Raw genomic sequence first — 26231 nt, 5'->3', positions numbered from 1 at the left:
GTGGGGGTGAGCCATGAGATCAGACCAGCTTGCTCAGGGCTTTATCCAGTCAGATCTTGGAAACCTCCAAGGATGGAGACTGTGCAGCTGTCCTGAGGCCCATGCCTGCCTCAGTGGGAACCTCATTTCCCTGCCTGGCAGATCCACCTCACAAATCCCCATCTCTTCCCCAGCTATGCTTCTGCACCATATTCCAGGATTTGGTGCCAATGGGGACCACAAGTCCTTATATCCTTCACGGGATAACTTCGGAGGTCACTATGTTGGGATAACTTAGGAGGTCACTATGTTGAGAGGGCAACTCACAGACAGGGAAATCACTCTGGCCTTCCCAGCTGATAGGAGGATTTTAATCAGGGCCTGAATTAAATGATTAATTCGCAGCCCTCAGGTTGTTTAAAAAGCTGTGATAATGGGCTGAGAAGAAATTACTGTCCGTTTTCTCTTGGCAGGACTGTAACGGCATGACATAGCACCCGTAGAATTGGGGAAAGAACAGGGATAATCTTCAGAATGACAGAAAGACAGAAAATCTACCCAGAAGAAATAATAACAGAAGATTCTTCCACATACCCAAACACAAAGAGGTCAATTTAGATTTAGATTTTTTAACATGTCTTTATTGCTTAAGGACATTTGGCGAGATAGCCATAACATAAACCTCATGTCCAGCATTACTTGGCAACACATTTCCCAGCTGGAAAGAAAATAAATTGGATTTTTTTTCTTTGTGCTAATGCCACATTTTTTGGATGCTATTTTGGAAACTAATCAAGAGGTGGCTGCTCAGCATGCCTCTTCATTCTTGATGGCTTTTTAGTGCAAAAGAGCCAGCAGCAACTTTCTGAAGTCCCCAGAGGTATCCGATCGGACAGCTTCAGCTAACGACTTCTTGTACATTTGTTGGAACTTCTCTTGTATTGCTGGCAGGTCACTCTAAGGAGACACCAAGAACCTCTTTAGAAGCACGGGATGTACTTTGAGTGATATGCCCTGCTTCTATTGGGACCCCTGGGATCTGATCTAAAGCCCATCGCACCCAGTGGGAGGAGGAGAGGAGAAAGCAGATCTAAAAATCTTGGGAGGACTTTCAGCTTAACTTTTGGATTTGAGGTAAGCCCATGTCTGATGGTGTGGTGAGGGGATGCTAGCTGCAAAGAGGGGTACGGGCCTGTGTGGAGAGCTGTGCTGGGGTGACCAGCGCCATCTCTGCCCAGTGCTCAGCAGTGCTGTGAAGGCATAGCCTTGGGACCGGACAAACTCAAATGGGTTGCTGAGACCTCCTGAGGCTGCTCCATGGTGGCAAGCAAGGACAAAGGCACTTCCAGGAGTGTGGCTAAAAGAGAGTTTTGTTCCACCCACAGAAGTAATTTTCTGGTTACTACAGGGGGAGAATTAAATGCCTTGTCTCAAGCTTTCCTGTGAAAAGGCACCCGTTGGTCTGATCTTTATCACTTTGGGTTGTAAATGTTATCATGATTGGACTACGGCTTAAGAGAGAGACTACCCTGGAGCCTAATTTCTCGCACTGTGGACCATAGAGAAATATGCTCTTCTCTCTGTGAACGACTCCTCCTCTTTGTCAAGACTGAAACAGTCCTGGGGTTACAACCTACACAGCTTACAAGGAAGGAAGACTTAAAGACTGTGTTTAAGATCTCAAATGCCTCGTGTAGTTTTGTGCTTTTTAAAATGGCAATTATCTTCTTTGGCTCTTTATTTGTCTTCCCTCCTTCCCATCTGTTTTTCCCATCTGGAATCAGAGAGAATTTGCAACATATGTTTATAAACAATTCTCAATTTGGGAACTGCTGCTTTATCATTACTTAACTAGGGATTTACTTTTACACATCCTAACGGGGCCAGACCTCCCTGTGGATTAGTTTTAACCAGGTATCGTTGACTCCACTTGAAATTGCCTGCATGCTTTCTGGTTTAGTTCTTTTGAAAACTAAATAGATGCAATATTGAAAGAGCGTGACCACCAATGTTGTTGAGCTGAAGTGGGTTGACTGAGCACATGATCCACCAGGACTCACTCCATATCCTCTACATTTATATTTCTCCCACAGCTGATGTGAGGTATTACAGGTCACAGGGTTCCCTACCTCAGCCCTGGTCACAAGGATGCGGATCAAGGTCTTTTCGTCAGTCCCACCTCCTTTCATTGAGTTATGCAGAAGTGTAGCGAAGTAACCTGGGCAGTCTTTGGCACAGCTGACTAGAGAGAACAGGAAGAGATTTCATTATACTTGTATCTTGACATTTTGCAATACACCTTCAAGGAGAAGGAAATAAACAAGGAAGAAATAAAGGAAACTCTCTAGGGTTTACTTGTGAGCTAGTGGGGCTTTCATTCTGTGACTGGTCTCCTATCGGTATGCAAGGAGAAGTCTTGGAGGTTGAATGGGATGTACAGTTCTCCACTGGGAAAGCATGTCACACCGTGAATTATCAGTATGAGCACTCTGCCATTCCACAGTGAAAATGAAATTGAGGAGAATGAACATTTGCCCCTCTGGGGTTCCTTTTCCCCCATCTATTCCGATGCTCACTCCGCAGCTCACAAGAACAAGATTTGGGAGAGCCCAGACCCAGATGGATAACAGCTATACCAGCAAGTTAACCAGAGCCAGGGCACAGGCTTAAACACCAGTCACAGTCATCCCCAGTGCTAAATTGCTGTTGAGGTCACTGTACATTTTTGTGGTGGCTGGATAGCACACTTCTGATGATGCCCAGGCATCCACTGGAAGCTACCAACAGCCATGGCTTCAGGGGCAGCTTTGAGGTGAGCAATCTGTGTTAGAGGGCAAAAAATTTAGCTGCATGGAGAGGAGCTGTGTTTAGCAAATTTTATTTCTAATACCAAGGAGTCCAAATTGCTACTGAAAACTGTCTCTTCTCTTCCTGGCTCACTTTAGGGCTATCTTGATGGCTGCTGCCAGGCTATACACAGACACCCAAAAACCAATGTCAGATGATGGCAAGAACTAGAAAAGAAAGCTCTTGACACCTTTTTTTTTTTTTTTTTCTTTACCAAGAGTGAGATAAGCCTTCTCCAGATCTCCAGATGTTTCACTTTTAATGGATTCTTCTATATCCTTCCCACACACCTATGAGGACAACAAAAAGGAGCTATAAGAGCTGCTGTCTGTACATGTAATCCCACTGTCATAAAACCAGCATCAGATTTAGGATCCAATGGCAAAAAACCAGTTCAGATCCTTTAGAGCCTTTCCCAGGGAGTAATTCAAGGCCAAATGAAGTTCTCTTCTGGTGCAAGTGCTCACAGGTCCACTAAGAAGAGAAGAAGGTCCATGGAGCCAGGTAAAGGTGCAGTGGTTAAGAGACGGATAACCTACATCAAGCAATTGCACTGCTATCTGAGGGCTTCTAGGACAAAGAAGATGCAGCTTCTTTTTGAGTGACCCCTAGTCAGGAGAAACTGCTTGAGCTTCCCCTAATCCCTCTATCAAAGGCTCTGGATGGCTCTCACACAAATATGATAATTTTTGGAGCTTTCCCAGCTCTATGAAGTTTTGTTACTTATTGTCTTTGGCTTCCCAGGGAAAGTTTACAACACTGCAGTTGTTCCTAAGTTTTGGTATTATTCTGTAGGAAAGGGAAAAAAGAGACTGACACTTCAAAACAGAGTTGATCCTGATTTATGAACTCCACGAACCTCAAAGGCTTTTACTTTGCTCTGTTTTGTCTGTCAGGATGGCCCCGCGTGGAAGACTTAAGTGGACTTTTAGGTCAGAGCTGGGAGACCATGTGTACAAAGCTACCCTTGTAGGGTACCTTGTAGCTCTATTTAGGCTTTATTAATATATATCATATAATATATAATATGTAATATACAATATATAATAGATAATAGATAACATATAATAGATAATAGATAAATAGGCTCTATTTAACTTTCCAACTGCAGAGGGGGACTGAAGTCTGCACAGCTCTTATCTTGACGCACTTCTGCTTAAGTACAGCCAGGCAGGATGTGGTGGACCGGTTTGGGCAACCTGATCTGCTTGGCTTTTGGAATCAAAAAGCCAAGGTAGCTTGGCTATCAGAGCACTTAACTGAACCCCCAGGGTTTGAGCCACTCCAAGGGAGAGAGCCTCAGTCAGCGACTGGGTTTGTTCTCCTGCCAACAACAAACCAAAACTTGGATGAAACTGCCAACATTTTTCCAGCTATGGGCTCCTTATTATGCTGACGCTGAAATATGGCCTTGACTGGAGCTTTTTTCATCTTCAGTGCCTAGGGTTACAGTTTTCTGGTGAACTCAGAGTTATTCTAGGGAATTTCAGGACTGTGAGCCAGAGGCTGGACGGGGGACCTTCTCCTGAGAATAAATGTCACTGCTGAGCTTCCACCTCACTGTCAGGAGAAGGACCTTGAATCTCCCATTGCTTTGACTTTCTCAGGCCATCTCCAGGTGAGGCATCTCAGTGGGGGTCACCTCCAGGCCCAGGCATGTGTAAAATGTCCCTGGTGGGTGACACAGGGAGAAGTACCAAACGGCCAGGATCCCGCTGCCTACTTTGCCTTATGTTGGGAGACAGAAAGTGCAGCAAAGTACCCGCACAGGCTGTCTGCCCAGCGTGGGCAAAAAGGAAGAGGCTGTAGATGTGCCTCTGCCCAGCCACAATGAGCGTGTGAAGCAGTGGGATCTGGAGGAGAGACCTTGCCAGGCTCTGCCTTGGAGAAATAGAGGAAAAGACTAGAAAAGCAAAACTCTGCTTCAGGGCAGGAGTTTTTAAACCTGTCCCTTTGCTGGTTCTCCTGCAGGAGTGGGGACACCCACCATCGTGCAGCTATGGGAGGGAAATGACATTATGACATTTATTTGGCTGGATGTTTTGTAGGTTATGAAGGGGAATAGGTTCTTCAGCAGCAGCAAATATAGCTTTTATCCCCTATTTCCGTAAGATCAGGATCCAGATGAATAAGAATGTTTTCCGAGATTCTTAAAGCACTGAAGAAGTTTTAAAATGGCAAAGAAAGGATGGTCTGGTCTACATGTTGTTGTAGGGTCTGCAAACTCATGCCAGGCCCTATGCGACCCACATCGCAGAAGAGAATAACTCACCTTTTGGTACGCTTGAAAAGTAGCTCTCAGCTGACTGTAGCTTCTCTTTGCTAAGACCACGTTGAAAGCCAGCTCCTCTGTTCCCCAGCGGCCTTCTCCTGCCTTAAATATTACATGTTATTTTTTCGAATCACTTGTTTATTTGTCTTTACTGTTAAAGACAAAAAGTCAGCCAGAGCTCTTGATCCACCAGGCTCCAGCCTGTGCCCCCCTTGCTCACCTTCCACTGCCGTGGCCCCTGTGCATGGTGTGTTTAGCCACCCCCAAGACAGCACGGGGCAAATGAGGATTTCTCCACAATTGCACTTACTTTGTACAGATCTGTGGCATCTTGCTCAGCGAGCTCTGCATTGACCTGTTGGGTCTCATCTCGGGTTGCCTAGAGAAAAAAGGACATGACCGTGAAAAAACCAGACCAAGCGCAGGTTAGGTTTCATAGTGGAAGGGAAGGTGGTCAGCCTGTGGCCCTCACAAATATTTTGGTTATAGTTTTGCTGCCATCTGCTGACAGATGTCTCGTAACGGGGCACGGTGGGACTTGGTGGTGCAGCTTTGAACACGTTTACTACAGCCTCTGGTTTTGCTGACTTCAGCCTGGATGGTAGGGTTTATCTCCCACGTTTATTTGCTATGTGCTGGGACCCTGATGAGACAGTAACCCTGATGCCTCTGGAGCAGGAAGGGACTCTCAGGGGTGGGCAGCTGCACAGCATTAGACCATACCCTGCAGCAGGGTGACCCGTTGGTCCCCCTTGTCCCCAGACTCTTTGCCATACCATAGGTGCTCCTGCTCCCTCCCCCAGCCAGCATGTGTCCAGAGCAGAAAACAAAATCAGAGGAAAACCTGATCTGAGTTTGGAGTTACGCTTGCTTTGAGGAGGGCTGGACTAGAGTAGCTCCAGAGATCCCTTCCCACCTGGCTGCTTCTTTGGTTCTGCTTTCTGCCACTTTTTGCTGCTATTTTTCCACTGGTGGCAAGTGGTTGCGTGCGTGGCCAGAAGCTGGGGTGGGAATGGGGCTGAGATCTGCAGGCAGAGCTGGGGCAAGATGCCCCCAACACGGCCTTGGGCTTTCACCCCTTGAGGGCTGAGCTGCTGGGTACGTACAGCACCCGGGGCTCAAACCACAAACTGGTTTATCTGTTATACAGCTACTGCAAAATGGCTCCCAGTACTTGCGGTGAAGTGCTGGTGGTTTTCATCGTGCTGGATATGCCCTGATAACTGCAAGATATCTTCCTGGCTAACCTGTATACTCTGACCATTCACTAACACTGTAATGCCTGGTAGAAATTATGAAGGACTAATCTATGAATAATATGTATTTGCCACTCCTGAAAATATACCCTAAGTGGTTGAAGAGCTGTGACAATGCTTTCCAGAATGGGAATCTAACTGTGATGTATTTAGTGATGTGACTGTTACGTCTTCAAAGCGTCTTCTGTTTATTTAATCTTGTAATTTCTCAGGGCTGTCTGACCAGACTGGCTACCATGCTGCATTTCTAGGTGTGATCTGACTCTTCTTAGTTATCATTCTTACTTATGAATATATATATTCATAAATGTCTTTATGAAAATATTAATTTTCTTCTTTATTTCATGTAGGTGGTTCAAAATAAAGTGTGTTCTAATGGAAAATATGCATTTTTGGTGAATGGAAAATAAATAGAACAGCAATCTCTTTCTTTATTGTTCTGGATCTATCTGAACTGTAAAATCCTCAGCTGAGATGGAAATTAGATTTTGTTGGTTTGGGGCAGAATTCAGCATAATGTAACCATGCCCTTGAATGGGTATTCTAGCCATTACCATGGCATAAATAATGATAAAAAAATGCTATTCTCTTCAAAGTATCAGAATTTATAAAATTACTTCTGATTTTAGAAATTAAAATTGTATATATTAAAAGGCTATAGATTAGAAGGCTCTTATACTGAAGAATGCCTTTTGCTTATGATGATTACCTCATTATTATATCACATATTGTAATTACTTTATTATAAATACAAGCTAATATTTATTATGATTACTCAGGGTAGAGAAAACTAAATACTTCAGTCAGGCAACTGCATAAAAGGAAAGCCCCCACCAGCCTTACCTCGAGCACAGTGACTAATATCTTCTGTAGGGAGCCACTTGTGTCACTTTTAACATCAGACTCTAGATCCCTATCAAAGACTATGGAGAAAAAAGAAAAAAAATCCGTGAGGGTTCGCCCAGTGATAAAGGTTTTAAATGAAGGCATTTGAAGGACAATACTACTTACGCCGTTTATATGCCTCCTTTATGTTTACAATTTCCTAGGCAAATAAATAAAATAAATAAATAAGGAAAAAACACTTAGAAATAATAAATACAAATTCAATTAGTTAATAAATAAACAAGCAAACAACCCCCCAGTATGTCAGTGCCATGACCATGTTTGCATGAGGTGTAGCAGGCGTGGGTATGGGAGAAGCTGAATTCCCATTCCCCACTGGTGCTGGGACCCAGTGTGGTGCAGACCCACAACTCAAACCCATCCCTGTTCAGGACAGCATTTCAAGGGATGCCTGACTCATGCAGGCATCTCTCTGGTTTCACTTGTTTTTTAGTGTTAGCTAAAGGGCCTTTTGAAGAGGATCTCGTTCCCATAGCTGGTGGGAGCCACCTCTGAACAGTCAGAGCAGTGCCAAAGCTGCCTCTAACAGGCACCCGGGGATTTCTCTTCATCAGCGCTGCTTCTGGGCCATCCACGGAGATATGGACGAAGGAAGAAATTTGCATTCTATTGCTCTTAACTCCTCCAAGAGTTTCAGCCCTGGTATGGCAACCTTACCGCTGCAACCACAGACAACAAGCATTTCAGCTGTGGGAGCTGGTCTGATCCCTCCTCCTCCTCCTCCCGGGGGGGGACACGGGACGACGCGGAAATGCTCTTGGCTAGCTCTTTGCCCTGCTACCTAAAGAAGGTCATGCATGGCGTCCCAACCTTATTGTTTCGTGTGCAGAGAACCTCAATCAGCAGCGACTCATCCGTCCCAGCACCCTTCATCGCCTTCTGAAGCTCCCGGGCCTCATACTCGCAGGGCAGGTCCAGCAGAGCCAGCACAGCCATTTCGAAATTCCCACTCAAGTCTCCCTTCAGGTCCTCTACCAGATCCTGAGGGGACAGTTGGAAGGGTTAGTGCAAAAGCTGAGTTGAGATTAGAGGGTTTCTTAATTTGTTTCAGGGAATTTCACAATTTCAAAGCTTCTTCTGTACCAGAAAGGGACAAAAACATAAAAAAGACTTTAAATACGTAGACTTCTTTTTTGCAAAATAAATTCCCTAAAAAGTTTTGTTTGGGATTGAATGAAATGATTGTCCCATCTTCAAATACCAGCTCATATCAGTCCAGTTTTGACTCTTGTTTAAATAAATGCAAACTAGTGTTTTTAAAAACTTAACAGGAGGAGACTTTACACTGAAACTTCCTGCTTCGAGCTGCAACAGAAGGGATTAAACTTATTAAACTTCTCTTCTTACTGGAAAAACCAACAAATTTTTACAAAGTGCTTTGGTGCCAAGCAGTCAGCATTTTTTCCAACAACAACAACAAAAATAATAATAATAAAAAAATCAACCTTCTGATCTACTTAATTCAAAACGTAGTAAGACCCTGGAGTATGTACACTGGAAGGCTGCCTGCTGATAATTCATTTGAAGCCCTACCTCCAGTTAACATTTCCTGTAGCATGGGAAGCACTTGACAAGTTCAGAACAACAAAGCCCAGCTCTAAATCTATTGTTCTTTAATACCCTCTTACACAACCCCGAGTGAACACTCAGTTTATTCGAGCCAGATTGACATGGGTGTTGGAGCAGTTTCCGCACGTGTGCCACGAGCCTTGCTGCTGCCTGGAGCAGCGACAGAGCGAAACGGCACAGCTTGCGGCTCCTTCCCGAGGGATTCAGGCTTCCCAAGCAAGCGAGAAGGGTTGCTACGTGCCATTGTAACCGGGATGTCTCGCGGCACTTGCTCATTTCTAATGACTATTTTTCTTTATCCTCATTATAGAACTAAATTAATAGTATTTACGTAACCAAAATCTTTATCATGCTTGCTGTAAGTTCTACTTACAGAAGGATTTCAGGTTCAGTGCTGCCTGTCTTATTAATATTGATTAACGACTAATGAGCAAGCAGACCTTAAGAAAATACCAATGTAATGATAAGCTCTGAAGGAGTCCGCTTTGCACCTAAATAATATATTGGAAGATTTATTTTTCTTACATGCAAAATCATTAAGGCAGTCTACGCTTCCTCCTCCAGAAATCAAGTCCCCAGTGAGACTTCTTAGTTTTACAAGGTGTATTCTACTTCATCGCTGGAAGAAATCAATACTACATCTACTAAACTCAACAAAAATATCATGATGTAAGATCAAACAGTTCCTCTGAATTTGCATCTGGTCTAAGAGGGATTCTGACTTAAAAATTTCCCTTTTACATCAATTCCTTTTTCTGAATGTGCTGAAGATGAACACAAGCTGAAATATTTTTTTTATTTCAGTTATGAATTATTTTCTAGCTCTCCCAGCTTTGATTAAAACACTCTGATCTGGTTGAGGCTGAACTCAAGAAGACTCTGAGGCTAAGATTAGAAATATAATCTGTATTTTAGGAGATAAAATAAATTGCTGAATAACTGGTGTCCTCCTGAAATCCACTGTGCCCTTGTTCTTTTCAGAAGTAGAGGCCTGTAGGCTATATTTCTAGCAGGCATGCAGTTTGAAACAGGGGCCATTTATATTGAAATACCTTATTATACAGAGTTTTGTACTTCTGTTTTATTTGTTGTCTCTGCTCTGATGTTCGACTCGACAAGACTTCAATAATTTTCTTTTCATTGGTTCCTGTAAAAGAAGTTGCACATAGTAATTACTTAATCGTGGATCTAATGCAAAGGATAGAAAATGTGATCTCTAAAGAGAAAAAAATTGCTATACGTATATCCCCACTGATGCCAACTTTATGATTTGTAGCACCTAAGGTTCTTTTGCGGATATATTTAATTGTAATCAGCTACAATGATCAGACCATAATATAAAAGTTCACCATCCCGTGCCACTCAGATTTTACCAGGGCAACTCAGTCTTCTGTTTGAGAAGGTCAGGCACTGCTCCCAAAATCAGGGTTATGCCAGCACCGGCAGCCTGACATACACGTTTTTGGTAGCAACGCTTGTTTGAGTAGTCCTGAGGGATCACCCACCAGCTTGTGCACTAAGTGCACAAACACTTGTGCCGGCACAACAGGACAAATAGCGTGGGGTGAGAGGCTGGAGCAGGTGAGGATGTGTTTAAAACAGCTTCATTATCCCACTGCCTGAATGTACAGCCCGTACAAAATGGGTTGTGCCTTGTACTAAGCGGAGTCAGGAAGAGGAGCAGGAACTAGCCTTTATGGTCTGAGTCTCTGCTGATGCCATTGTGCTTGGCAAAAGTAAGTGAGAGTGAAGGGGGAGCATGGGGTGCCCCAGTGACAGGCACCACAGCAGCTGCATCTCCCGGGAACCCGCAGGAGAACTGCACACGGAGCACACTCCATAGGAAAGCCCTTGGGCAGCTTGGAGCTGTAACTTACGCAACGGATGGAAGCAGCTTTCTAAAGGCGATGGCTTTGTTCTTGTACTTTTCTTGCTGTCAGCCTTATAAACAGATGTTTGCACTAAACAAAGCTGCTGGAAGGCATTTGTTATGTTTGTGGAACAGGACCACAGTGATGTTACTTGGATGCCCAAAAGACACTTTAGAGTAGCTATTGCATTCACACACGTGCCCTAGTACCCTTCCATCCAAGGGCCAGCAGCCTGCCTCAGGCATTATTTTTTCAAGACAAGTATTGAAATGGGGAATGTGTATCAGGAGAGACCTATGACCCTGCATGTGATGGGCATTGCCAAAATGCCTGTGGTGCATAAAGGGTTTAGATGGCAGAGCAAAGGCATCCATGCCAGGTCTGCTGATGCATGCATGTCATGCTGGTGGACGCTGCCTCATGCTCTCCTTGTGCTCTTCCATCTGTTGCATCCACATACTGGGCTTTGTGCTGTGCCTCATCACAGGTTCTTGGGAGCAGGGACCAACAAGGCCTTCCAAGTAGCTACCAGTACAAAGGATAAAAATACAAATTATATTGGCATTCAGCAGCAGCTGATGCATTTTCATGCCTGCCTATCACCACCAAGTACATACAGGGCAAGTTTAAGGCATCTGGTCCAGTTTTTCCTGCTTAGAATAGAGGCAGAAGGCCCGGTCCAATTTCAGAAGGAAAAGCTACCTTTTCTCCTATCTGGCAATGAGGGGTTAAACTGTCAGTAGGAGAGTCCTCTGGGGAGCTCTCTTGAGGGGGCTGAGTTGATAGGATAGGAACAGTTCCTAAAATTCAGCACATAAGTAGCTGATTCTGAATGTCAGTGCTACACCAGGAAGAAATGTTTAAATACTTGTTTACTGTGCAAATACCTGGAGTGAATTAATGACTTATTGCTCTTGTGTGCTGCCTGGCTGCTCTCCCTCTGCTGGACATTGTCACTTCCATGGACCTGAGGATCCCATGAACACTGTGCATTCCTCGTTCCTGCCAGTGCACAGTCAGCCAGCTTACTTCAAACTACCTTAGAAGATGGTGGGAGGCAGTATTTTTGGTTAAGAATCACTGATGCAGATTGAAAGCACTGTATATTCCTTTCAGCTGATGGAGCTGCAGTGGGCTTTGATGAACATTTGGAGGTGGTGATGTTTTTTACTGGTCCTTGAAGGCCTGAGAAAGGACATATAACCATGACCTTAGTCTGACTGGAATAGCTGGACCCCATGACTGTCATATCAGTCTTGGTAGCTTGATGTTCCTATCGCAGGGAGCAAATATCATGTTTATCCCAATCCCCTGGAGCTAAGCAATTAACAAACTTGACCTTACCAGTTTTTGAGAAACAAGCTGGCTTCCCTTCACATTTATCTTATTCGTATAAAACTTTGTGGGTGTGCATATTCTTTGAGTCAGTGACAGAAAGCATAAAGATTACCTGAAACTTGTTGGAACAGCTGTTTTGCCCTAAGTTTATGTATACGTCTTTCTAATATTGAAATGTCCTTTGTGTAAAACCCAGGAGGTTTCTTACCTGCTCCTTTGCAGGCACTATGTAGTTTCTTGGCATCTTGGTCTGCATCAAAACCATGATGATGGTGTTTATTGGTTGACTAGGAAAACAGGAAAACAAGATAGATGGGAAGCAATTTTGCATTAGTCTCACTGAACGACAGCAGTCTGGGTCAGGTTCTTGCTTGATCTTTGTTCTCACCATCTAAACCATTCACTGGTTTAAGAGAAGTTCACACTGGGCTTTGCTGAAATACTGTATCTATCACTAGGGTGCCTAGAATGGATCCGCAAATAGCTGTCACCACATGACACACAGTGCCAATCCTATATAACATTGTTCTGCCAGTTCAGGCTTATTCAAATAATTTAAAGGTAGTAACTCCATACTAGGCACCTTCATGGAGATGTAATATTATTTGTTTGTACTGCTTTAATAACAGGCCAATATAAATGCCTTAATCAGATGCATACAGAACCAGGCTCTGTCTCTGCAGTACGTTTGTTAGATAGGAGCTTTTACAATCCCAATCAGCTGAATAAAAACTGGTCCTGCAAACCTTTCTTGCGGCGATGCATTCCTGCAAACAAGATAATTGGACATACATAATGTGATAAAGCTGGTGCATTTTATATTTTGGCAAAATACTACATGTGGTTGCCTTGAGCTAAATCCATGGGGATAATAACTCAAAGTCCACAGCCACAACAAAAGTTTACAGCCTGACATATCAATGTAAACAGTGGCTACTAATTTGGCAAGCTGTGAATCACAAGGTCTGAAATGCTGGTACATCCTCTATTCTGCTGTTTCTCGGACAAGGATAGAAGTATCTGAGACCAGGAGGTCAGCAACATTTGCAACACCTGTAATCAGAATCATGAATCAGATCTTTTAAAAGCCTAAGCTCTAAAAGAATACCTGAAAATAGGTCTTAGGTTCCTAAATCAAGTAGAGCTGTATCCACAGCATGGACTTGGGGGGTCTAAGTGGGCACCGCAGGTACTTTGGCATTTCCATTCAAATAGCAACATGTCGATCAGGCTAGTTGCTTTGCAGGGCTGCCAAGCACTGGCACCACCACTGTTAATTAAGGTGTTAACTTATTTGTTACACTGTTAACTCCAGGGCATGGCACTCTGCTTTCCACTAAATTAAGTGTTGTGACACCCCAGAGTATGGCAGTCTACTATTAAGCCCTTTTGAAAATGCCACCAGCCTACTGAAGAGCAGAAGAGGCTAAAAGGCCTTGTCTTTGGGGATAGCACAGGGCAGAGATGATTCCTGAAAGACAGGAGGCACAGGATTGTTCTGCTTGTGGGATAAAAATAATTTAGCCATACGGCTGTGGGCCATGCTCTGCCATGCATCCATCTGGCCGGAGAACAACCTTTTTATTTACAAGTATAGCTACAACCTGGAAGTTTGTTGGTATTCTTCAGAAGTTTCATGCTGTGATTCACTGGTGGAAGAGCTACATCTCTGGACAAAGGAGTCCTCTGTCAAAAGCCAAAGGGTCTTTTCTCAAGGACAAAACCCAAATCCAGTCCCTACACTGCTTTACCAATGCACCTTTGTGACAGACTGAAGACCATTTAGGTACCTGGCTTTTCTCATGCAGTTAGCAGCTAGGGTACAACTTATTGCTAATGGTAGCTGCATGTAGTGCAGCCAGCTCACTGAAACTGGAAGTTATTTTGACAACAATAGCAATTAGTAAGGTACAATAACACAATAATTCCTCTTGGTCTCTACAGCACAAGGTAACACTTTCATTGCCATATCAATATCACAAATGTTGCTTGTAAATGCGTAACCTACTGTATGCTCTGACACACACACACTTCTCTAAACCTTTCAAACAAGGTGGAAATAGATGCATATAAGTAACTAATATTTTCTAGTGGGAGATTTTACTTAATTATCTTCAGATGTCCCAGAACTTTTGTCAAAAAGGAAAGGTGAAAGTACAAAGTTAGGAAACCGAGGCACTGATCACTGTCTTTATCCAAAATGAATTGCATTCACTTTTTTCTATTATGATAGGGTGTATGTGCTTCTCCTTTGATGGAATCATGTACAAAAGAAAGCTTTTTTGCACAACATGCTTGAAAATTAAGCAGCTTTAATTTCTTTCTTCCTTTCTGACTGCTACATCCTCATTTTCATTCCTGTGAGAATAAAATTCACCTCTGTTCTCTGTAACACCAAAGCAAACGACAGCTAACCAGACTCGGTGATGAGCGTGGGGGAACGGAATAATGGGATCCCACAATACCATGGAGGTTTATTCTGGATATACAGACCCAGGATGCAAATGCTGCATGCACAAAGGGCCTCTGCTGGAGAGTCATACGGGCACAGTGTTGCCACAAGGAGCATGGTCTAGGTGCTGCTCAGTGCGTGGCGGATTCAATGAACATCATGGTGTAGCATTCAGGAGTATGCTTTGCTGCCTGCTCAGCTGAGCGTGTCCTGCAGACAGCAGCTTGTGGTGCCAGTATAGTTTTCCCCTCTCAATAATACCAAATTTAACATGCAAAATGTTTTCAGACACTTCAGTCCATACTTTAACGTAGGATTGGTAGTGCTGTCAGTTAGGACTACGTTGCATAATGCACTCCTAATTACTTCTTGCATCTGTATCATGCACCCTGGAGCAATCCCAAAAGACAGCATAAGATGGAGAGACAGTATCCCTGCCTTTCCCCTGATGCATGTGGAATGCTCTTAGTTGGAACGGGGTACAATATCTGAATGGAGTACATGATGGTGACATTAAGATGTCATTTTGGCTCTATAGTGTTAGTATGCTTTTCAGATGATGTTCATGCCACTAGTATGGTTGATCCTGCTGTCTTTGTTAGGCAGCTGGTACGGAAGTTGTTCTAGGGTTGTTTGCAAAACATTTCTTTGTGAGGGTGAGGACCAGGGAAACAGCTGAAAAATCAGCCAAAAAAAGGGACAATTCTGGAGCACAAAATCCAGATAGAAATGCTAACATATCAAATGCATAGATTTGACTACTTTGTAGTATCCAAGTGCTATTCTAACTTGTAACTTACTATAGCCCCCAAATTGGCTCCAACAATGAGTTGAGAACTGTTACTCCACATTCATTTCCTCATGACCTGGGACAGAAGATGTACTGGTGAGGAGTGAGAGGAAAAAGGCTTTGTCTGGCATTTGCCCCCACTTTTCAATCATTCAGCCTGGACAGAAACACCTACACAAACACCCAAAAGCAAGAAGCTGGTTTGCCTTACCCACCAGCAGTGCTGGGCTGTGGGTATCGCTCTCGTCATGTTAATGCTGCCGCCTCTGCAGCTCCCACCGCCTCAACCCTACCACAGATGCACCGGGTCCCCGTAATGTCATTACAGGACTTTGGGAGAGTGGTTTGCTCCCTTATGCCTTGATGGATGGTCAGTTACACTCAGGTTTTAGTGAGTCCCTAACTCCTAGGTGCAACTTGTCGTAGCTGTTGTGTTTGGGTGTAGCACAGTTGCAACAGGCAGGAAAACAGTAGCACCAGCGACTGAAACAACATTGTGGATTTATGAGGATTCATAAAGATACGTATTTCTTTTCAAGGGGAAAATCATGCGGGAGAGAAGGAAGGCCTGTTTCTTAATGATGTTCAGGACATGTTTGTTTTAAAGCAGCACTGTTGAGTCAGCTCTGCTAAAGCCTCCATCTACAAATAAATCACTGTAAAACATTAAAAGATGCACCCCGGGGATATCATTCTTATAGTACTATGTGTAATCCCAGCATCAGCTTTATAGATGGGAAACCTGATACTCTGGGTAAATGACTGTCAAGGCCAACTCCTGAGTTATTTGGAAAGCTCTGGTTAAAATCCACCACTGGCTAGGTCCCAGCCTTGACCTTGCCCACTGATGCAGCCTTTCTGCGCAGGAGGGGGAAAGCTGCAGGTTTGGAGAGGTGGATTTTCCTGCAAGGGATAAATGGCGAAAGAAATGGGTGTTTAATACCATTTGTAAGTTTTAGGCATTTTTATTTTAAAAATATGGGCAGAATCACTTTAATATAGTTCTTGTTTTAGAGTTAGGTTCTAAGTTTAATTTGAGTAACTAATGACTTACAAGTGTTACAGCAGTTTAGGTGACAGCATGATGTGCAGTCTGGAACATCAGGTGGACAGATTGCATACAAATGTTGCAGCTGGACATAGGATGTAAGGGAACTTGCTTTCATAAATTAGTCCAGCTCCATCTACTCAGTTACTTCATATTCTTCCACATTTCTCTCCAATAGCTCTATATTAATTAGTGTCATCAGAGTTCTGGTGGTAAGAAATCTTCTTTTTAACTTCCAGCCTGGCTGAATTCATGGCCTATGTCTACTTGTTTTTTCTGCCTACAGTGTTCCTTAGCTTGAAGAGTTTTTGCCTCACTTAAGCATATTTTAAACAACAATCATTTCCTCTTGCAGCTTTGGCTAGAATTGCCACAGATTTATTTTTGTTACACTGTATAGATTATAACTGATCTAAAACTAACACTTCTACATTGTTGTGAAGCACAGAAAGCAGTTTTTCCTGCTGTAAATTAAATTTGACTTTAAGGAGATGTAAGATAAATTTATGGTTGAAGATGGTTTGCAATGCTTATAGCAGCATTTGGAGACTGTTCTTTGCTAGTTCAGCACATGGAGCCCTTACGGTGCACGAATAAACATTTTAACAAAAGGGTTAGCAAAACCAAGAAAGGCATAGTGGCGACGGGGGGTGGGGGTGGGGTGGGGGGTGGCAGGGGGAATAAGAGCTCTGGTGGATTCAAGGCATCAGTAGTTAGAATTGGTGGGGTGTTGCAATACATCGCAGACATTTCTGAAGACTAAGTCTAGTATCTTCCTTGAGCCAAATACAATCAAGCTTGCAGTAGATACAAAGTGCTTATATGTCAGTAGACAAGAAGAGAAGAAACACTACCATGAGCATGCCAGGTAGCTTCCTGTATTACAAAAAAGAGAGAGCGCGCCCTACTTGAAAATAGCGGAAAATACAGCTGAGCAATCACGGCTATTTTTCCATTTCCATCATTTCAAGCAGATGGCGCAACCATGCTCAGGAACAGAGGTTTCTGGAGGAGTACTGTCAAAACAACAGAAAGGGTAGCTGCTCGGGATGCTGCTGACAGTGCTCACCCACTGCAGCTCTCACGCAGATCGATGCTGATAATGTACATTGAGAGATGCAGACACAGACCCTTCTAGCAAGCGCCAGCAGAAGCGTGGCCGCTGACAAGAGCAGGTCTAATAGCTATGGGCAGAGCTCTAGAAAGGGCTGGATTGATCCAGGGATGTTGAGTGCCTGCCCCAGTCTTCATTTTTGCCAGATCCACTTAATGTGCTTTATTCAGTGCATGCCTAATTTCAAGCTTCTCTTTGGTTGCTGTTTTCATTTTTCTTTGGCTTAACAAAAATAAAAATTAAATCTCAAAATGGCTGCACATAGAAAGGGCAGACTGACTCGTGCTCTTTCCGGCACTGACTCCTGCAAATCAGTGTGGTCTGGAATAAAAATTAGGGCTGTATTCAGTTGTCTAAATGTAGGTATCTGTTGCTGTTAGAGATGCCCCAGGGTAAGCTGGCTGCTGCCTGTCAAAAATGGGCAGTGTCCTGTGGGACCTGCCTCCGTCAGCCCAGTGTGGATGTCTCACATACCTGAGAGCATACCAGTGGTTACTGGAGGTAGGCAACAGAATCATGCCACACCTATTTCACCAGTTTCCTTATTCTTCACGTATACGTAATCATGTTCACAAAAATGCATTGAGAAACCCAAGGTTTTAAAAAGAATGACATAAACCAGTTCCATGCGTAACACTCTGAGCTTTCCTTTCTACCAAGCAGGTGAGCGTCAGTTTCCCACAGATTTATGTCTCCTGTCTGGCTGATTTTGGTGCCTCTACCACCTACTGCAGCTGAAGCAATTCCTGTGATGGGCAGAGGCATAATGGCCCATCGCTGTGGGGATTCTCTGGTGTCTTACAAGGGTTGAGCTCATGCCTCTGTCTTTTGTTCAGCAGACTTCTAATACAGTCTCTCTCTTCTCAAGATTTTCAAGAAATGTAACAGGCACTAAGAACTCTGAGACTAACACCCTGCTGGTAAAATCTGAAAATTGTCCAGTGGCTTCAAATATTTTTAGCTAGGGTAACAGAGAAATACATACAGCAGTGTCATGCATCCAGTTTCTTTAGGAAGCCAAGCCCCAGACAATCCATAATATCCCAAAGGTGAGCACAGGAATGCCAGAAAAACAGACAGACAAGCCAAAACAATTGAAAACCCATCACAGATAGGAAGCTGTGGAACCTGTTGAGATTTTGCAGTTCTCACTGTGCGCAGTCACTGGGTCACCAGTTCAAAGACCTTTGGGGACCCTCATCTCCAACTAATGAACCAGTTCTCTAGCTCAGCACTGCCAGAGCTGTCAGGACTGGTTTGGGCAGAGCTGATCTTGCTGTAGGCAAAGGATAAGTGAGCTGACATCCTCAAAGTGCCTTCCAGTTCTATTGTTTTCTGTATTTCTCTTTTGTGTGGTGGGGAAAATGCAATTTCTCTGTCTGCCAAGAAATGTCCCAAACCATCTAGTCACCTTGTTAGCATAATAAATGAAAGGACTGGGGCGTTTATCTCATTAGTTAAATTGTATCTATTATACTAGGATCATGGAAGACAGCTTTTGGCAAATCAGCACCTATGTGATTAATTTTTTATCAACACACATACACTCCAGATTAATTATTTATCCTGGCAGAAGCCTTCAATAAGCTATAAATGCAACTGGAATCTAAGGTTAACTAGACTAACAGTACTGGATAGGATAAAAAGAAAGGGCATGTTATCTTAGATCCTGTGGTTTGTGTCTTCTAGTACGTAACACTTTGTGTGCATGACATCCTGTTAGCAGAACAAATGCTGAACTCCCACCCAAAGGGACAGTCTTAATGACAGCCCAAATCTCATTACTCATTTTCAAGCATTTCCATGTGTTAAGAATAAAACACAAGAACAAATATGGGAGTAGGCTGATATATTTCGATTCTGATCTACTTCCAAAGCATGGATTGAAAACATGATGACACATCCCTACTTCATCAATAGTCTGATTTACTGATTTACTAAAACAAACGTTGCCAGTTATAAAGATTTTTTTTTCGCCCTGTTGTAATGCCTCCTTAGGCCCTTTTGACCTGGGTCAATTTGTGGATCATTGCAGAAGGTATGAGCATAACAAGAACAGTCACAGCCTCCTCCTGCTATATAAGGTATATTATATTTCTATAATAATGTCACCCTATTTGAAACCCATGCATTCCTAATAGAAAATGTATCTTCCTGCTTCTACCAGTGAAAAATGCAGCTGAGGCTGGAATGAACACCAACAGAGGGGAGGAGAAGCCATTTCAGAGGTAGCACCCAATCTGCTTGTCAAGCAGCATCCCTCCCTCACCCATGGCAAAGAGCCTGGAGACATGTATCACACATCTAAACTGTGGGCAGGAGAGCTCTCGGTGTCAGCAGGCAGAGGATCACCCCTCCACTGGGAGCCTTTGGCTTTGCCATGGGATGGATGAGGCTGGCAATGGGGCCCAGCAACCTGTGGCTGCTCTCTGTGGAGGGAAAGCCCTGGGACACTGGCACAGACCTGCTCTTGGCTGTGTCAGCCAGCCTGCCACAGGGCTGTCAGTGTTCCTGGGGAATAAAAGTGTGATTTGTTCAGAAAGCTCCAGACCATCAATCGGAAAGGGCAGAAAAGCAGATAAAGCCCATTTCATTTCAGTGTATAGGTACTTCCATGAGAAAGACTTCCAAATATTAGAGAGCTCTAATATAATGGAGAAGCAAAAGAAGCAAAGAGCAATTACTGGTAGGCAAGGTCAGGTCTCGTCTAATTGGGAAAGGCTGTTCAGGGGTGAGGATATCTGGTCACTGGTGCATGATGGGTTCACCATTGCCTATCATCCTTGCATCAAAGCAAGATGTTCTTCTGCAAGCTCTTCTTCAGTGAAATTCAAATAATTGGTCTCAATTATTCAGGTAGGAATTTATGTGAAACGTAAAGCCTTTTAGCATATGGGACAGAGTAGATGGGTGCTAGCATCTAAAAAAAACCCCAGAAGCGAACAGCAGCAGCATGTTGGAAGTGGGGCAGTGTCACCAAGCACCAGAGTTTGTGCTATGGTAATAAAAAGGTGGGGTTGCTAAACACCTTTTTTTGACATATGCCAACCGGCAAAGTGGTACCTTAAGGGCTATGTGTCCTTTTGACTGCAAGGTTTCTTCCTCTGCTGTTTTGTAAAATGTACCTGTCATTTTTGTTTGAGCAATTTTCTCAGTAAACCACAACACGTAATTGGAATATTGCCAGCTGCCTTCTTGTTGACTGCTCTGAGAATGGTATCAGCATCTCCGAATGCCGTCCGCCATCTGCCAGGCAGGCTGTCACTCTCCCAAATCCTTACGGCTGTTTTAGGTCTAACAGCTGCACAACAGCAACATGCGCTGTGGGGCCAGCTTATTGCTGACAGTTTGTTGCTATCAGGAACAAAGCAATTTCTAGATGACTTCATTTATATATATGTATTATATATATAACTACTGGATATTACAATATATGTAAATCATGTAGATTAGATTTCATTACTCAATGGCCTTTGCAATGACTCGGTGACTCTTTCCAAACTGAGAGATGCAAATAACTTTTTCTACGACTGAGACTAAAACTACAGTGATAACAAGATCCTAATAGAATTAGTTGTATTTACTTTTTCCTATTACAAACATGCGGCAACAGTGCAGGTAATTGCTCTGACAGTTATTTAAACTGGAAAATTAAAACCATCTCTCTCTCTTACTATGCCCCTCCTGTTTCTAAGTGGCTGTTAATGTATCATCTCATACTACCTTATGGCTAATTTTTTATCCACTCAGTTTATTCACACTCATTACGATGACAGAGAAGTTCATGATTAAGAGAAAAAATAAGTTTTGGGGGGGTTCTCTCATGGCTGAATTTTAAACTGTCTGGCTTTAATGTGTCCAAACCTTCCTGTGGCTGGTGGAACTCCTTAACGCAGATTGCTTTGAAGATCAAGAGCTGGCTACCAGTGGAAATGCCAAAGCTGCAAACCTGCAGCTTTTATTTCTAGAGGGTTCAATCCAGATGCTTAAACACAGACAACCTGGAGATGTGCCAGAGCACCCAGCACCTGCACGGGGCTGGCAGAGGTGACACAGGGCTGACAGGAACCTGACTCCCCTGGTGTTGCAGCTGAAGCCAAGGCAGCAAAGGATGCTAGGATTCTCCAGAGACACCACGCCTCTGTTTAGTCATGAGTCATGCCTCACATCACTTCCTTTTAATACTTAATGGCTTTCTTCCCCTAGGGCAAACCTGAAATTTCAAGTCTGGAATAATTCTCTGTTATGCTGGGGGTGGACTTGACTACTTTAGTTTTATTGACCATAATGCCTGGTTGGCAAACACTTTGTATGCTGGGCCATTAGGGGTAATGATAGCTAAAATGATTGGAAACTGCCATATTCTGCCTCTTTTTTCAGCTGAGATACCAAATCTCTGTCTTGCACGCTGATACAGAGACAGCTAAAATGTTCTTCTGTCTTACTAAAAATTTTACACTCATTACGTCAATTAAGACTTGTGATGAGTACTGGTAAGTTAACATGGATGGAACTGAAATAAATTCTTGCGTATGCCAGCATGAAAGTTAACATGACTTAAGTACACCTATGCAGGGCTGAAATACATGAACACAATCTTTGGAAACATGATGATGACTCTCATGTATTTTAAAGCTCAATTATTTAAAAGGAGAAGAACCTGAAGGATGTTGCACCCCATCAGGGAAGCCCCAAGATTACACACTTCTCCCCTTGGTTCATTTTAAAACATTCCTCTGCAAGATGCATTATCTGAACACCAACCATACATACATAGACACATAGAAGGGCTGTTACTATACAGACATTACTTGTTTAGTGTCTGACAGCCAACTGTGTCTACCGAACTTGGAGACTTCTGTGTTGGACTCTTTTCCACCTCACAGGGTGGAGGAAGTCTCGGGATACTCCCTGGTCAGCTGAGTCACCTACAGCAGCAGTAATCAATCTATTGCTTCTGTTAGTAGTCACAGTTAACAACAGAGGCAGAGTAATTTTTCTAGATAGTAACAACAGAACTTGATAGAATATGCTAAAACTGTTGTATACAAAGAAGAGCTTTAGAGTCCAAGTATTTTGGAATTTTTTTATGTTTTTGCAAAACATAGTTGTTTGACCTATTTACATTATGTAAAACATAAATGTAATGACCCTTTGATGCTTCAGATGGATTATTTTTTTTTTTGCCACAAATGCATCATACATTTTTCATGGGTAGATGCTTGTTAACATCTACCACGGCTGCACTCACAGGACAGACCTAAAAGGAACAGCAAATATCCTGGATAAAAGGGGACCATGGAAATGAAAAGAATTTGCCACAGTTCTTCCCCTGTGTTGGGTGGCTGAACAAGAAAGTATCTCTGTCTCCTGCTGACTGTGGGCTTACGGCCAGGGACTGAACAAGATTCGACTGTCCCTGAATATTGGTCTGTCAGGGGAAGCAACAAATAGCTATTGTTGAGCTTTGTCATGAGATAATAAAATCATGCTGTGGTAAGTAGTACTTGTACTAAGGGAACATTTCTACAAGGATAGTAATGTCCATAGGCAACACAGAGGTCCTCGTGATGTTTGTGAGCTTATGCCCAAGAGGACTCCTCAGGCAGGTATGTTCTCCGTGTTATACTTACTTTTTTACCTTCAGGTTCCCCAACCATCTGGCTCACAACAACCTGCCACCCCCTTCTCACATTACAGAGTCTTCCCTGGCAGAAGGTTTGGGCTGCTTTACAATCAGAAGATGAAACTCAAGGACATCCCAGAGAACCTCAAAAAGTGGTTTAAATTACAAACACAGAACTTGCCCACCCACTAGATTAATTCAAGTCACAAACATCACAGAGAACACTGGAATAATGCACAAAGAGTCGTCTTGGATTCTTGAGAGACAGAAGGTAAAAAACCAATTACACAATTTCACAAAAGTCAAAATCCATCAAACTTTTCAAACCAGCATACCATCAGAACCATTGCTGCTTTTCCCAAACTGCCCCCAAAGCACCTTGCTTACAGCAGAGCAGCTACCCAGATTTTCAGGTGGATTTATTCCACTTCTGGTGATTTTGAAGACAGCAGCAGTACAGATAAGCTTGATGCAAGACCGCAAACAGAGAAAGTAACTAGCGACTTTAAATCTCTAAGGAAGTGCAGTCAAAAACTTTGTTTGATTGTAGAAAAAGGGACTGGATCGAGTTCAGAGAGAAAAAAGCATGTGGAAATATGCAGATTTGGAGCTGTAACGTTGCATGGGGTGCAGATCTTGACTGGGAGTTTGGTTTCTAAGACAAAGGTACACTTTAGGGCTAGTTAGAAATTTTTTGCTGAAAGCGTATTTTTTCAGTAAAATTTGGTACTTTTGATCAAATTAGCATGCTCAGCAACATACTAATTTTGATAAAAGCTCCATTCTAAAATGAGACATTTTGATATAGCTGAAAAGTTCCATTTTAACATCCATGTAATGGAACCTTTTCTTTGAACAATGCTTAGCTTTCAGTGAAAACTTCATTTAATAATGACATTTAAAAAAAATATAATTAAAACCTAAATCCATTTAACCAAATAAAATATCTCATTTGACACAGATGATTCATTCTATATTTCTCCTAGCAGAATTTGGGCTATTCAAAAATTTTTCACTTCTGAAATTTCAAAGCAGATAAAATTTTGGAAAGATGCAGCATTCAACAGAACGAAACAACCCAGTTTTACCCAGCTTTCTAGTGCTGAGATGGACCTCAAAGGTGGAGTTGCCTTTGTGCACTGCAGTGCCTCCCAAAGCCACCATAAACCACAGCAACAGGTGCTGCAAGACCACGGTGCCCCTTTCATCCTTCATAAATAAAGTGCTTACTGGCTCATCTGCTGACAAACTGGTAGTCCCTATGGCTGGTTTCCGTATATCCTCTGTGAGTCTGTAAGACTTGCTCTGGAGGTTTAAAAAACACAAGATGTAAGACACTCATGAACCTACGGTTGCAAAACAGGAGATTAGGAAAAAGAACAAATTGCAGCTGAAAAGCCTGGTTAAGAATTTAGTATTTTCAAGGCTATTCCAGAAGCGGTTCTCTGATACAGATGTAGGCATTTCTCCAAGATAACTTGTAATTTCTAGGGACAAACAGAATGATGCAATTCCCAGATAAGTCACGGGCTGAATCATGGAATTCTCTTCCAATGTGGGCTCACACCTCTTTCCACTGAAGCTTACAGCCCAGCTCTGGTGTGCTGCACCTACATCCAGGGTGTAGTATGGACCAGTGTGGAGCTCATACAACTGCTAAACCTGCCCGAGATGCAGTGCTGTGATCTCTCTTGCCACAGACAGAAGTCAGCTGGCTAGCTTAAACCTAAATTGCGTATGCCTGCTCTACACTGCATTCAGTGAACTGCCCAGTGAAAGGCTCTCCAGGGTCAGGACCCTCAGGAGGTGCCTGCTGACAACCCTGCAATGTGTGCTTATGTGGACACGTGGGGCTGTGGCAGGAGCCTTCTTAGTCTTGTTCCCTAGGCAAAGACAGGTTGCTGAACTGCTTGCTCCTCTCTCCTTATGCAAGCAGCCAGTCCAGAAAAGGATGGTGTGGAGATGGGACCATCCACCCTTCCACAGGGAGACAAAATGCTCCTTGACTTAGTAGCTGGAGCTTTGTGTGAATGGCACAGGCTCTCTTGCTCAATCTGCCAAAGAAAAATGTCCTGACGAGCTGGTTCGAAAGCAGCAGATGCTTGGCATCTCTCAAAACCTTGCTGAATTTGAATTAAAAAAATAGTCACATAATAAAATAATATAAATCTTAGAGGAACTAATGCAACATTAGCCTGTATCAGTAAACAAGCTGTCTTCTATTGATATATACTGTGAAACTGCAGGGTTTCACCATTCACTCATGCACTGCTGAATAAATACTGCCTTTTATCCATGAATTTTAAAATTGAGGCTAAAACCCCCCAACTTCTTCAGCACAAGCTACTCAGCTTTCAGAAGGACCAATCACTCGCAGCTACCACACACAAAATTTCGACAATCAGGTTGCTTTGAGGTTAAGTATCTTTATGCAGATTTAGATATTTATTATTAAACACCTAAATGTTAGCCAAAATTGTCTCAGTCAAAACTCATATGGTAATTTGATGTGTAAAACCTGACACCTTTTTTTTTCCTCAGGCCCTTCTGTGAGCACCACATTTTGAGATTCTACTATTACACTACCATTCAGTGATAAACAGCCAGGTTTTGAAAGTGTTGACCTTTGGGACAGGAATTTTTTCATACATCTTTAGGGAATTATTTTAGTGTTCAGAATGTTCCAGTACAAATTTGCTAAACTACTTACAATTAGTTTTCTCCCAACATCCTATACATAATTTCTTTTTCTCAAAATTAAAGCGCTGCTCTTTTTAACTAAGCCGCAATGAGCATTAAAACACTCAGAACCAGTGTGCTACAGTAATAGTTTCATTATTCATGGACTGCAATTAAGCGATGTTACCAGCTACATGCAAGTTTTCCACCCACGCTTAAAGTAGATTTCGAGGTTAAATCTTCATTTGCAGCTGTATTAATGTCATTTAAAGTGAAAATTGTCAAAAATAAAACCAGAAAATTGTTGCATTTTTGACAATCCAAATTAAATAACTACTTACATGTGAACTGCCCATTTTTGCTTAGCCTGAGTGTGTAGAAGATGCAACTCTTCTGCACTTCAATAAAACAAGCATACAGACTGAGTAGTCAACTTTTATTAGAGCAGCTAAACCCTACCCAACCCCGGGTTAATCAATAACTT

The 26231-nt window shown here is 42.9% G+C and overlaps 1 protein-coding gene across 2 annotated transcripts; it reads right to left on the bottom strand.

The window, feature by feature from the left end:
* Positions 1 to 598: 598 nt before the first annotated feature.
* Positions 599 to 26158, bottom strand: ANXA13 (annexin A13). 2 transcript variants are annotated; one of them, XM_013302356.2, is made up of 12 exons: positions 26089 to 26158; positions 24299 to 24373; positions 12247 to 12325; positions 9882 to 9976; positions 8071 to 8241; positions 7366 to 7399; positions 7198 to 7277; positions 5409 to 5477; positions 5099 to 5200; positions 3041 to 3116; positions 2109 to 2221; positions 599 to 936 (listed from the first exon to the last, which is right to left on the bottom strand). In XM_013302356.2, the coding sequence occupies exons 1-12, from the start codon at positions 26101 to 26103 to the stop codon at positions 817 to 819; spliced, it is 1029 nt and encodes a 342-aa protein (XP_013157810.1). In that variant the 5' UTR covers positions 26104 to 26158; the 3' UTR covers positions 599 to 816. The 2 variants fall into 2 exon arrangements, with proteins under 2 accessions (XP_013157810.1, XP_005241417.1); XM_005241360.3 differs by lacking the exon at positions 24299 to 24373 and having other exon boundaries at positions 26089 to 26157.
* Between the last annotated feature and the right edge of the window lie 73 nt (positions 26159 to 26231).

This window comes from Falco peregrinus, chromosome 3 (assembly GCF_023634155.1).
Source record: "Falco peregrinus isolate bFalPer1 chromosome 3, bFalPer1.pri, whole genome shotgun sequence".
Taxonomy (NCBI): domain Eukaryota; kingdom Metazoa; phylum Chordata; class Aves; order Falconiformes; family Falconidae; genus Falco; species Falco peregrinus.
Note: the sequence above shows the minus strand (reverse complement) of the source record. Positions and strands in the feature narration are given on the sequence as shown.